Source organism: Pangasianodon hypophthalmus, chromosome 4, assembly GCF_027358585.1.
Source record: "Pangasianodon hypophthalmus isolate fPanHyp1 chromosome 4, fPanHyp1.pri, whole genome shotgun sequence".
NCBI lineage: Eukaryota > Metazoa > Chordata > Actinopteri > Siluriformes > Pangasiidae > Pangasianodon > Pangasianodon hypophthalmus.
In genome coordinates, this window is record NC_069713.1 from 11,506,080 (window position 1) to 11,520,323 (window position 14,244).

Sequence of the window (14,244 nt, forward strand, 5' to 3'; positions counted from 1 at the left end):
TCAGAGTGCCCATGCTGACTATTGCACTGCCGAAAGTGCTTGCAATGAGCACATGAGTATCAGAACTGGACCATGGAACAATGAAAGAAGGTGGTCTGGGCTGATGAATCACATTTACTTTTACAAAAAAAAAGGACAGCCAGATACATGTGTGTCGCTTACCTGGGGAAGAAATGGCACCAGTATGCTCTATGGGAAGAAGGCAAACTGGTGGAGGAAGTGTAATGCTCTGGGCAATGCTCTGCTGGGAAACCTTGTGTTCTGGCATTCATGTGGATGTTTCTTTGACATGTACCACCTACCTAACCATTGCTGCAGACCAACTACACCCCTTCATGGTAACTGTATACAATGGCAGTGGCCTATTTCAGCAGGATAATGCCTTGCTCAAGCATCCAGCAGTGGCAGCTTCACGGTGCTGGGATTTGAACACCCAACCTTCTGATCAGTAGTGCAACATCTTAACCACTGAGCTACCACTGCCCATTACACACATTACAGTATCAATATAGAAGTATCATGTAGAAGTAAATAACCATATATCTTTGTCTTAATATTAGAATCTAATTTCTAGACAATATTTAGTCAAAAATCCCAAAGAAAATATGAGCAAGGGAATATATTGGGAATATGTCTGGTTATATCTGGGGCCTATCCAGTCAGTGGATGTACTAATCAAACATGTAAGTGTTTCAGTCTTCAGCCTCACCTGTGCAGGTGGGTGGAGCTCCAGACCAGGTGCCGTCTGCTTGGCACAATCTGATGCTGCTCCCTTGCAGCTCATAGCCTGGTAGACAACGCACACCACACGCTGCGTTATACTGGTTATTACACATGTTCTGGATGAAGAAGCCATTCTCTGGAGGAGAGAGAACTGTACACACCACCGCTACAGAGAGACAAAGAGAAAGACATGAACAGTCATGTGCCACATACAACCACTAATCATATGCCTGTGGGTCAAAAATAAAGGGCTTTAAAATGAAATTGGGTCATTATCATCATCCGCTGCATACCTTGGCAGGTGTGATTGTGCAGTGTGTATCCCTCATTACACACACAGTCAGACACAGAAGTGCTGCCAGGCCTGGAGGTGTGCTGAGGGTCCAGACATGGCAAGCATGTTCCAACTCCTCCTGGTACTGCCTCAGGCTTGTAAGTCCCTGGTGGGCACGCTGAACAGAGAAAGAGAGAGAGAGAGAGAGAGAGAGAGAGAGAGAGAGAGAATAGGTCAGGAGTCATCATCATTTTGAAACATTTGTCAAAATGCAATGCTTTTCATTGGGCATACCAAACCTGAAGTGGTCAATAAACAGTGCCTTTTGGGAGTTATGACATTAATGCATATTTGTGTGTTACAGTTAAACATCATTGCCAAATATGGGAGACAACAGTATTTTTTCACATACTGTGAGGTCAGTCACTCATGTCAGGTGATAGGGCTGACATGTTTTCTTGTACAGCGAATTAACAAAAGCATTAATTTATTAATTCAAATTCATTATTTAATCAACTAAAAAAAGCAAACTAGAAGTATGATAAAATAATCTGCTTCCCAAACTCACATGATAATTTCATGACCTCAGTATAAAAAAATCGGATGTGCTGGATCAAGTGCTATTTTATAAGCTGATGAATAATTAGTATGGAGGCCATGTTATTAAAGTAAACCACAATTGAAGTGATTAATGTGATGATTACATTTAGGGTTAGGGCTATCCATGCAGCAATATACTGGCAAAATACTAGACTCATTTATTTAAATGCTTGCCATGTTCTCATTCTTATATCACTGTATTAGTGGGTTTTTTTTATTTCAATTTCAAATTACATTTATCAAGTGTATTACATTTGACACCAAAGGGGAAAAAAGATGTCTGCTTCTTCAGTCTTCATTCTCTATCCCTGATGTGTTCGGGCTTTTTTCAGGTGGTGGTCTACATACTATTGAAAAAAAACCTTCTCAGGCATTTCTACAAAAAATCTGGCAACCTCAGTGGTGCAAACTGCATACAGGTTTTTTTTAATAATCTAAAAGCTGTGCCAAGAAAATGAACTTAAGGATATGCATAAGGCCAACATGAATAAATGTACAACTTTCAGTGTATAAATATTAATATAACTTTTGCACCTAATTTGCCGACAACATGAATCTCTGGTTCTATGAAACAACATGTGGTAACAGAATTTGTGAGCGCTGGAACAGATTTTCTTCAATAGTTGAAATTCTGGTGACCACAGCTAAATTACCAAAAGTCTTCAGATTGCCTGAGGTTTTGCAGATCACTGCATTGACTGGATCTTTGTTTATTTACTGGAAAGCAGTGGATAAATGACCAAGAATTTGGTGTCTCTTTGTAAAACTGTTCACATCTGTTAACACAAAACACAATCAGAGGCATGTTTTGTAAGTACAAATGGAAATAACTAGACTTTGTGTCATAGTTAAACTGCAGGAAGCTTTGATTGGTCCAGTTAGTGTAAAAATGAAACAAAGCCCCCACATGAGTTTTGTGCTACAATTCAAAATTTCAGTTTCACTGAAATTTCAACTTTTCTATTTAATACTGTTTCTACATCAAATATCAGACATAGCTGGGGAGTCACATGTCCATGTCAATATGCACATCCTGTCCATCTAAACATGATGAAGATTCATGGTGTTTAGTAGTTCAAAAACTAATATCACACTAATCTCCATCTTTTCTGAATCTATTTGGATCTCACACATCTAACTGGTTCTGTTTTCTTGTTTTGGTCTATAATATATAATATATAAAGGAGGAAACAGAGGAAATTGTGTATTGGGTTGAGTTTTAACAGCTGGAAGGTTTAAAGGCTAGTGGTGAGCAGTGGATACACACCGAGGCCCAGACAGTGTTTACACGTGGACAGAGAGAAACAAAAAACTCAGAGACAGAGAGACAAATGGACAGGGGAAGACAGAAAGAGACAAAAAGAGACACAGATGGTTGAATAGGACACTAATAGAGTAATTGTGTGTTCTACAAGGAAAAAGAGGGAGACAGATGGGAGAAAAGTGTGTGATGGACAGAGAGACAGAGAGACAGACAGATATACCACCAAAGCAAAAGATAGATAATGAAAAAAGTGTGTGCATGCAAGTAAAAAAGAGACAGATGGAGACAGGGTGGGATGGGAAAGACAGAGATATGAAAGAATGAAAAGCAGGAAGGAGGATGATAGATTACCATATAAAAAAAGCAACAGAAAAGTACAACTCAGGAAGAAAATGAAACAAGAATATATGTCTCCTTATAACAACTTAACTGATGTGCTGTGGAAAGAGTGTGAGACTGAGCAAAGTTTAGTGTGCAAAGATTTACTCCATACATCCACACCAATTACAGTTGTAAATTCCAGACAGCCCAGTAAGGGAAAACAGTATTATTTTTTGCAGGAATAACACTTGTGTTGAATATTCAACAGCTCTGACTTTCTGTATACGGATAGTAGCACGAGAATATTTCCAGTACCCAGTGACAGAAATACATCCGAAAGCCATTTTTTATTGCTAACTCCATATTTCCTCCTCTTTCATCCTTTAGGCTTGCTTAAATCGAGGCAGGAACTCCTGGCCAGACTTATCTGCAGTAATGACACAGGAACCAGGTCCCAGATGAGTCTTTAAGAATAGCTCTGGTGCTAATTACAATCTGAATCACTGCACAGCAGCTGTGTGTCACATAACTCTGTGGTAATGAGCTTCAATCCCTGTTTTCCTCCCGGAAACCCATAACTGGTAAAGAAACAGAGACCAGAATGGTGACCGGTGGCAATGCATTCCCCACTTACAAAAAGTAAATTGTGTTAATAGGCCCTTAGTGTGTCAAACGCTTGAGCAAGTGTGCACTTCCTTGGTTGTAAATGCTGAACTCTACTTGAAGGCTATGCAGTACTTCCCAAAAGGGGCTACGCTTCATCTGGTCCATCTCCTCATGGGAATCCTCTGTTTGGCATATCTTCATGGATCCACATGCATCCCAGACCACAATGATGTGCTCTTCTCTTTTTTTCCATACAGTCAGGAATAATTCTCTCTGCCTCTGCTCACAGACAGCCATGCTGACCAGACAGGGCTAATCACAAGAGACCCTGGACTTCTGCAAATGCAGCCGAAACCCACAGTGAGAGGAGTTGAAAGTGAAGGAAGCAAGCAAATTGGATCCAGAAACGCAGCTTCACACATCTACCCCAGTGAGCACGCAGTCAGGCAAGCGAGCCCTGCTGCTGACACCGGCAAAATCACACTCCTGTCTCTTATCCTTTTGCCATCCTGTTATTCTACTACTATCACACTTTCAGTGTTACTTAAAATAAAGTTGCCATTCAAACAGCAGTGAGTGAAACAGTATAATACAATCAGTGAGAAAGGCCACTTATATCTCATTTCCTGTACATTGCGCTCCATAGTGCTTTGAAAATAAACTATATTACTAATGACAACTAGCAAAGTATACGTTCTTGTGAAATCAGTGTAATTACACTGTGCTACAGACCAGGAACTATCCAAAAATATTGGATTAAAGGTGTGGTCAATAATTTTTAAACTCAAAATCTAAACAACCTTTAAAAACAATCCCTCCAAAATTATGACTCCAAAACACATTCCCATGTATTATTGCTAGAGCGAATGAATGCTAGTTTTAAAAGAGGAGCTTTCTGAATGTCCTGATTAGTTGGATTTTTGTGGTTGATGTTTGTGTTTGATTCAGATTACACAGTCTGGGAAACAACAGGCCAGATTTTCTCCTCTGAGTATACATTTTGGTTTTGAAGAATATCTGATGAATGAGAGAAGAACTTACCAAATATTACCAAATAAATAAATATTTTTATTTAAAAAAAATTTGATAACCTACCCTTTAAACCATTTCTGGTAGGGATATAAGGTTGCTTTAACTCCTATTAGTAGAAATCACAAATGATACATTATTAGATAATTATTTAAATAAGTATTTAAAAATATGTTGTGTGTTACATCCAGTGTTTATTTTGTCTGTTTGTTTGTCAATCAACATATTCAGAACACATTGCATTTCTGCAGCTGTGTCCTCTGGCTCAGTTTGCATCTCCCAATTTAGCAGCTTGCATCTAGAAAAATGCAGTTGGATCAATTCAAAGTCAAATAATCTTTTCACTGCAATCAAACTGCACCAGAGTGTGTTTGGAACTGGACCGAGATCAACTCACTCAGTCTGTCCAAGTCGCTGCTGTGTTCTCACCGGTCCAAGCAAATCCCTCCGAATAACATCAGGGTTCTATTCAAATACAATAAATATGCATATATGAAAGAACCCTAATAGATTATTTAGAGATCCACTGGATTTGACCAACATTTATCTGCCAAATGTGACTGGCACTCTCAGCTGCCTGTGCATCCGTCAACCCTCTGATATTCCACACTTTCGAAGTTCCACACAAATGAAGTATAATGACTTTTTAATGGCTTCCAGTGCCATCATCAAGAATGATTATTTTAAAAAAAAAGTTTTTCCATCTTGTCATGCCACTTGCAGACGTTTTGCAATAGTTCATTTTCTCAAATGCGATGCTGACATGTTGTTGAAAAGCGTGTACTTGTGGACGTCCGAAAAACCATCTGGAGTGTGGAGAATGAAATGAGACTTAAACTAGACTGAGAGCATCAGACTGTGGATGAAGGCTAAATAGAGAGTTTAACCACAGCACTTGGCCACTCTGAAATTCTCCGCACTCCTCCAGATCCTTTCTTTTATGCTGGAAGAAGGAATAAACATCACGCTATGTCACACTTCTTGCAAAGGGGGTTAGCAGACGTACACACAGTGCAGTTTCGCACAACGCACGCTGGTAATAAAAGTAAGCAGAACAAAAGCAGTGGCCACATAAATTTATCATGAAATTACCAGTCTAAATCAAACAAAAAAAACTTGTTATGAGATGTGTAGTGTCCCAATCAAAGAGAGCTCTACATTGGTGTTGGGTTGAAAAAGGCTGCAATACTGTGTGCTTTAAGACTAATTTCTAAGACTAAGATGGAAACTACATGGCAAGTGACACATTAATCCATCAAATAAAAATGAGAATTGTTCTTCCATTACAGTGACAATGGAGAAGTCAGTGCAATAAAGCCACGGCGCTGCTGTGTCTCTCCACATTCATGCAACTGTAGTTAAAGTGCTTCATTACATCCTCCATGTGCCTTTGTATGATCTAAATTGTCTTCTCTCATCTTTATAAAATTTTGATGCCCATACAGTACACAAACACAAAATGAGAGAGACAAAACACAAGCCTTAAATAAGGGTATAAAAGAGAGGACAGGAAAAAGTAAACCCCTTTTCGGTGAAAGACAAAAGCCAGCAGGTCTTGCTATGTAACCATAAGGACTATAGAGACTGTAAAACAGTGAGTGTGTCTGGAGTGTGTTTAACACATGACCGGGGCACAGTTCGAGTGTGTGTTTATTTGAATAGAAAGCACTTGAGACATCCATCAATGTAAATGAATGAGTGTTAACAATCTGCGAATGTAAAGCAGGAACCAGAGAATCTAAATGTTCAGGATAGAAACGGAGCAGCTATACAGCAAAAGATATCATTTAAAGGAATAATTCAGAGGGTTTTCTTTCTTCACTACATGTGTGATTACCACAAATAAGAATTTTGACATGTTTCCCTGTGCTGAAAGAACACTAAACATTTATTTAAGGATCTATAATGCTTTTACTTTACTTTATAATGGTCTTTAAACAGCTGTTAAATTTCTTCAGTAAACATCTGAATACAAAACACTCATACAAAACTAAGACATGGAAAGTCTTACCAAAGCTGTTCTTAAGTCGTATCTAATATATTTTAGTTACTCATGCATTTTAAAGATTCTTTTGGTAACAGCTACATTGGTAACACAGAACTATAAATCCTTCTCTCTGAAATATTGTCCCATGTCCCATGAAATGATGAATTGCACAGATTTAGAGCTTCATTAACAAATACATCTTTATACACATGCTATATATATATATATATATATATATATATATATATATATATATATATATATATATATATATATATATATATATATATTTATATATATATGTGGTAGATAGAGAGATTAAGTACGTGTGTGTGTGTGTGTCTGAGAGAGAGAGAGGGAGGAAGGGAGGGAGTAATGGCAGCAGGTTTAAGGTTCAGCAGATGTGACCCCGATTTGTGAATGATAGAAGTCTTTGACACAGAGTTGAGTGAGGTGGGGAGTTGAGGGTTAGAGGATCTCAAAACAGTCACTGATAGACAGGGGAAGAGAGCAGCCTCTCACTCCATCACCACTGACTGACACATTAAAGGACTTAAAAGAGACAGAGAGAGAGACAGATAGAGTGAGAGAGACAGAGACAGAGAGCGAGAGAGAGAGAGAGAGAGAGAGAGAGAGAGATCAATATATCACCTACTAATATACTGGCCAGTATTTCTATCATTTCAACATGTTTTTTTTTTTTTGTCAAAATAAATAATGCAATATATTCTCAATATACTGTACATTATTGCCTCTTTTCATATAATCATACTGACCAGGTGTATGCTTTCTATCAGTGAATTTAATTTAAAAAATATATGTGTAATATTCTGTATAAACCATTTACCACAGTGTATATGGGCAAACATGATTTTGTCTTACAGTTGATAGATAGTGTTAGTGTAAACTGTAAATATATGCTGTGTACCTCAAGTGTTTAAGCAGAGTGATCTAGATCAGCCTTTTCCAGTTAGAGCTAGATTTTTCCAATAAAATTAAAGGCACAACCATTTCTCAGTTAACATTACATATTTCTTACTCAGATTTTCATATTTGAGATCATTTTATATATTGCATATCTCAGTATGTCTTTTTCATAAGGGAAAGAGAGTGACAGACAGAGAAAGACAGAGACAGTGAGAGAGAGAAAGAGAGAAAGAGCAAAATGTAAAGTGCAAAAAATAGTAGAGACTCTTTAAGAGTATGCTATAAAATAGCAAAGCAAAGGCTATAAACTTAAAAGGCACATTTAGTGTAATAAAGCCTGTGAAGGATTTGAGTGAAAGTGCAGTGAGGAACAAAAGCAGAGACAAGAAAAAAAAGTTTTGAGAAAGGCGATTGTGTACTGCTACTGTGCTCTCGTGCCCTTGTCCACCGTGACCCTTGGGTCATCCCCAGGAAAGGAATTAGAGCATGTTTAACAAGAGCCTGTGGAAAAACTGCCTTACATGGCACACATACAGTAAATCTCCTCTTTACGACACTGAAACTCAATTCAAGAGGCTGCCGTGAGGCTGCAAAAGAAAAGGGGAGATGAGAAAAGAGAAATAATAATAATAATAATAATGATAATAATAATAATAATAATATTTAATAATACTTTTATGTATATAGCGCCTTTCTCAAACCCAAGGTAAAGTTACATCAGGGTGATAATAAGCAATTTTTGTAACACGTACAAAATTTAGAGAATTAGAAAAATCACAGGACAATTAACAGAATGGGGTGAAGAATTAAGTGATAGAAAGTATTATGTGTAAGTGATTGGTGCTATAGAGAGAAAACAGAGAGAAAGAGAAAGTGTAAATGAGGTTTTGAAGCACTGTTTAACAAGATCTCATTTGTCTAACCCACCTGCTGATCTCCACACACATGCTGCAGATTAAGAGTTATAGTGATACAAACATATATACACACTGAGCCACTGAATGTGACAGTTTATAGTGACACACACACACACACACACATACAGAGTATATGCATTTTGTAAGCACTGTTCAAGCTATTTATGACCCAAAGTAACAGTCACTTTACAAGATTACACAGTTTCAAACTCTTGCTCCTCTATTCTGCAGCCATTAATTAACACACTTTACAACTCTGTGGCAAGCTGTGGAATTCACAGTGCATGTGTCTCAGAGAAAACTAAGTAAAACAGTCATGCAGAGGAGGCCTTGCCTGTGATCTAATCTGGGCTCGGCTTCCAAGGTCCACAATTATTACAATATAGTGCTAAAATAGATCCAAAACTTGGGATCGACATTAAACAACAACGTGTGCCAAACACCCTCAGGAGGCCCCATTACAGAACTCCATCTGGCGCTCCTCCTGTGCAAACAACACCGAAAAGACTGTTAAATCTTCAGTTAGATCCACTCCGATTAAAATGTGAATTGAAGCCTTCTGTCTGGTCACAGAAACTCACGTATGAGGGCAGCCATACAGGACTCTTAGCAAAGGAAAAAGGAAAAATGTTTTAGTGTAAAGAAGTAGTGCTTAATAGTCATTCCTCTCAACAGCCTGAAGGTATGTATGATTCACAAGAAAAACACATTTGGTGCTGTTTGTGCAATTAATTGCCTTTGGTGTTCATCACAGATTACATGCATAAGCAACAACGTCACATCAGTGCAAACCGAGTCTCTTGGAAAATTCATCTTTTATAGTGTGGAAAAAAAATTAATGTTGTCTTAATAAACCTATAATCTATCAGAAAGCTAATAAACACATGAGATCCTGAAGTCAAGAAGGATTTATGACTCATTTGCCCATATGGTATGCATGCGTAAAAAACTTTCATTAAATCCGGGAAAAAAAAAAAAAAAAAAAAAACCCAAGCTGATTTGCAAAGTAAAAGTCTACAGAGGACTGAATCTTTCACATGATCCATTTTGTGTGTTAACTTTATGAAAACATAAAAATTACATTTTTATTTAAACATATAAAATAGAGGATGTCTACAGTGTGATTTAATGCAGCCTAAAAGTCATTTTGGAGACAGCAAAGGGGTATGCAATTTAATATGACCAAAGGACAGGTATTAAATTTGTGGAATCCTGTTTAAACCGTTATTTTTTTTAAACTTTCTCAAAATTATGTCTCGGTGTTTAACTATAATGTTTTTTTTTTAAATAATGGCTTAATATTGCTAAATTTGGTTTCATATTAGATATTCACATCATATTTGCACTTTAATCAGTGCTATACTTTGTTGTACTGTAAGTAATGCTAGCAAATTAACTACTAGTGAACTAGCTTACATTTGTCACGCATAGACACAGGTGGGATTTCAGTGTGGAAATCTTGGTCTGCATTGTAATATTCTCAAAGATTAATATAACAGAAGCCAATCCTGTCAAAATATACCAAAACAACCAGGTTCTGTGGCTAAAAGATCATTTTTACCAATTCATCCTTCATGAAGTGATTGGTTTAAAGACATGGAGCTTATTTTGTGAACTCGCAAACTGAGCTCAGATATAAGGGTATCATGTTATTTTACCTTGGAAACGTGAATTTAAGATTGTACTAACAAATTTGACCAAAAAACAAAATCCTACATGAGTTATAATTTGAAAACCAGATTTTTGAGAGCAGGATGACTTTCAGATAAATTCATTAATTTTATACTTTGTTGACTATGTAGTGTTTGGGAGGATAAAGTTCTCAAATAAATGCTATTCCAGATTGTTCTCCAGATCCGGAGGTCTAAGCTGGATCCTCTCAGGCTTTTATATCCGTGCCAAAATCATGGTACACGTCCTCACTGGAATATATATGAGATCATGGCTACAAGTGAGCTGCAGGAGCAATGACCAATCAGCTTGTAGTGTTTTACTGAATAAGACAGAAGAAAAAGAGAGATAGCAGATTGTGTAGCAAAATGAGGGACAGTGACCCAGTAGTTGAAAGTGGGGGGAAAAAGAGAATGATGATTAATAAAAAATATATATCAGGAAAGTTAAGTGAGTTGGGGAAGGAAGGAAAGAAATTTTGGGTTTCCCTAAAATTCCAGTATGGAAAGACCTTCACTGTGTTCTTTTATTTGACACATGAGAGATAAAGAGAAACTCCTTAATACTGGGAAGATGATTTAACCGGGTATTACACATTATGTAAAGCCTCAGAGATGGGATCAACACTGGAGGTAACCCTCCTGCTGTACCGATTACTGGCAATATTCAATGTGTAAGACAGAAAAGCTTTAGCAGCTTGGTTTATCAAAACACTCAAGAGATGAAGAGCTCAGTGTTTACTAGGCTGTCAGATTTACACTGTACCAAAACACTGCTGTATTCAGTAGCAAGTGTGACTGAGGTGCTCTTTAAGGAACTAAAGAGTCTCATAACTATCCTGACCAAGAGCTACCTCGTTTCAGAACAGTTTCCTTCTTTGCCTTTCCACCATGTTGTAAGAACCATAACCAGTATTTAAAGATTGATAGGTGTTTGGCAAATATTCAAGTCAATTAAATTCTATTTTATTTGTATAGCTTTTTTTTTTTTGCTATATGCATTGTTACAAAGCAGCTTTACAGAAATCTGGATGTAGATTTAGATTTGTAATGAAAAACCCAGAGGCCATAGTAGCAAGGAAAAACTCCCTGAGATGACATGAGGAAGAAACCTCGAGAGGAACCAGACTCAAAATGGAACCCATTTTCTTCTGGATGACACCAGATTTGTCTTTATAAGAGTGATTACAGTGTTATAAGTTATTACAGTGCACAGGTGTCAAAGAAGAAAGACAAACAGTATTAAGTGTGTTATAAGGATGTTCAGTATGAGCATATTAAGATTAGGATTCCTGGGATGAGCACAGCAGAGTCTATATAAGTACATCGGCGGCTCTTAGGTAAAAATGTTCAGTATCCATGTAGGATTATCTACTGAAGCAAGGGCTGGGACATGGGCATAAACTGTTTTTAGTAAGAGCTAGTTTACGGGGTGTCCACATGGGCTCCAGCAGCAGAAAAGAATGCAGAAAGATCCAAGCAGAAGTCTATCCTGGCTGTTATGAGTGGCTCACCAATAGAAGCATGCTCAGAACAAACTCCTGCCACAGTTCTGACTCGTCAGTTGTACAAAAGCAAAAGCATAAAGGACGAATTATGCTTTGCTGGTCATTTTGTGGCTTTGATATGATACAAGCTTTAGCAATCACTTATGTGCCTTCTGTGTAAAAGGGTTGGTAAATCTATGAAGGTAATGTCTGACCAAACAATGATGTTCAGTACAGCATGATCTACCCGAATAGATCCTGGTTTGTAGAGATGTACCTGATCTGGAGCAGGAGCTGAATTTGGACCAGGCAAGGAACAAAAAAGTTCTGAAGGTTTCTGAAAGGTTCCTGTGGTATATAGTTCCTGTGATGTGTATAAAGGAGCTGTGGTTTAGTTTCCCCTGTACATGAGTAAGTGAATAATGAAGGTGGGGATACGGTGAGGAGAGCAGGAAGGTTGGCAGTGATGCAGGAGACACAACTTGTTTGCAACATTTCTGTCTCTGCTAAACATTCCCCAAATTCCTCCCCATTTCTCCTCTCTGTCCTTCCTGTGCTCTGGTTGGATTTATGGGTGTCTGTGGTCGTTTGGGTGAGAGTAAATATTTACAGGCTATCCTTTGAGGAAATGAAGCAGCAGCTTCTCTCTGACCTCTGACTGCAAAACAGTAACCTGCCGATCATATGACAGATGCCACGTGTCACACTGGCTATACGCATAAGAGGTGTTGATCTACTAGTCAGTAGATAAAGCATGAATGTTGTTCAGGTTAAACACATCTCTTCCAGCTGATTACTGAATGACTGACATGAACTCACTGCCAATGAGATAACAGTCCTTTTCTTCAGCCCCTTTTTAAACACCTCTTTCCCTTTTCCATTAACCTTATCATAAAAGCAAGCAGAAAGAGAGTGACAGAATTAGAGGAAGAATGAGGAACAGACCCCAGTGAGGCTTGCTTTCCTTGTTGTCTGATAGCCAGCAGTTATTATTGCAGCAGGATGTCAGGGATCTGGTGTCAAGATTTGCTATGACTGTCACAATATAAAGCAAGAGTAAATATGCACATGTGCACAGAAAACAAACTCTGGAGGTTTCACAATCCTCTACATGCTGTCCATGTCCACTCTCATGAAACAGTAGCCCCATTCTCATCTTTTCCAAAATAGTAGGCAGGATGGACAAATCATTGCATTATCTACATCACGAAAGTAAAAGCTCCAATGTGCAGTTCTATGGAAAGTTGCCCAGGAACCTAACTGACTAGGCTAAAAAGTGGAAGCTAACATAATGCTATAACGTATGGCGAGCCTGTTAGCTAGATAAGTGCATTAATACAGACTAAGGGATATTTATTAAGTCCCAGGATGATGTCTGTGTAGCTGATAAAGGGTTTCATGTAGCACATCACATTTGTGCCACTAAAAATAGTCAAGTCATTGTCCATTTGTTTCAGCTATGAGCTGTCATCTTCTTGCATCACAATATAAGTGAAAAAATTGCATTTGGCTAGTGTGTTTATTTACTCTCAATACATTTAACTCAATTCCTCCTCTCAACATGCAGTGTGCTTCAGAGCTTGATTTTGTTTGTTGTGCCTTTGTGTTGGTTTTGGTCTTGTCTCCACCCCTATCATGTCATTAGTCTGTTACCAACTGTGTTCGTCTGGTTGCTATTAGTGCTTAATTAGTTTATCTATTTATATTATGCTGTTTCTGTGTTTCATTGCATTCCTCGCCCGTTCTCTTCGTATTTACAAATATCTGCCTAAAAACCATATCTGGTCAAATCCACTCTACTCATGGCACCTTGGCCGATGTTTGCAGTTTAGCAGGCAGTACAATTCAGAACGAGTAGCTTGGTTGTTGAATATACTTGTATATCGAGCAAGTACAAATAAAAAACTAATAGCCCAGACATACAATCTGCTTGTTCAGGGAGCCTGGGTTACTGAATCCTCCACCCCTGAGAGAGTGAATTAAATGCATTTTAAACTAGCAGTGGAAATGATCAGTGCTCATGAAACACTTTTTTTCTCCCAGTTTTAGTTGAATCTACTTCCCGTGTTACACAATGTTACACAATAGCTGCCAAGCCATTAAATACAGGGAGGAGAAAAAACACGTATGGGAAGCTGCTTTCATTATTTAAGCACATTTCAGGTCAACAGCCTGTGTGGTACATCCTGAAAGTATACAACATTCTGAAGACCTTTCCTTGTTTGGAGAATCACCTTCAATAAAACAATGATTGTGGCTCAACTCTGTTTTTTATTGTGACTATAACTTTTCACTCCCCTGGGTGAAACACACACTCTGTAGCACTAATCATAATGACCAGCACACAACACAGGAAGGTATAAAACTCAGATCATGCTCTCAGTCATGGTGGTTATTTTCCTTGGATCAGGTTTTACAGCCCACCAAAGATTGATCTAG

The 14,244-nt window shown here is 38.0% G+C and overlaps 1 protein-coding gene across 5 annotated transcripts in view; it reads right to left on the reverse strand.

The window, feature by feature from the left end:
* svep1 (sushi, von Willebrand factor type A, EGF and pentraxin domain containing 1) overlaps positions 1 to 14,244 on the reverse strand; it is an 88,055-nt gene that overhangs the window by 49,307 nt on the left and 24,504 nt on the right. For 4 of the 5 annotated variants that reach the window (XM_026936738.3, XM_026936737.3, XM_026936739.3 and 1 more), the window contains exons 4-5: positions 1,017 to 1,175; positions 710 to 889 (exon numbers count right to left, since the gene is read on the reverse strand). In XM_026936738.3, the coding sequence (XP_026792539.3) occupies positions 710 to 889; positions 1,017 to 1,175 (339 nt within the window). Of the gene's footprint in view, positions 1 to 709; positions 890 to 1,016; positions 1,176 to 14,244 lie in introns of those variants that run through there. The other variant, XM_053233800.1, reaches the window with a different exon arrangement.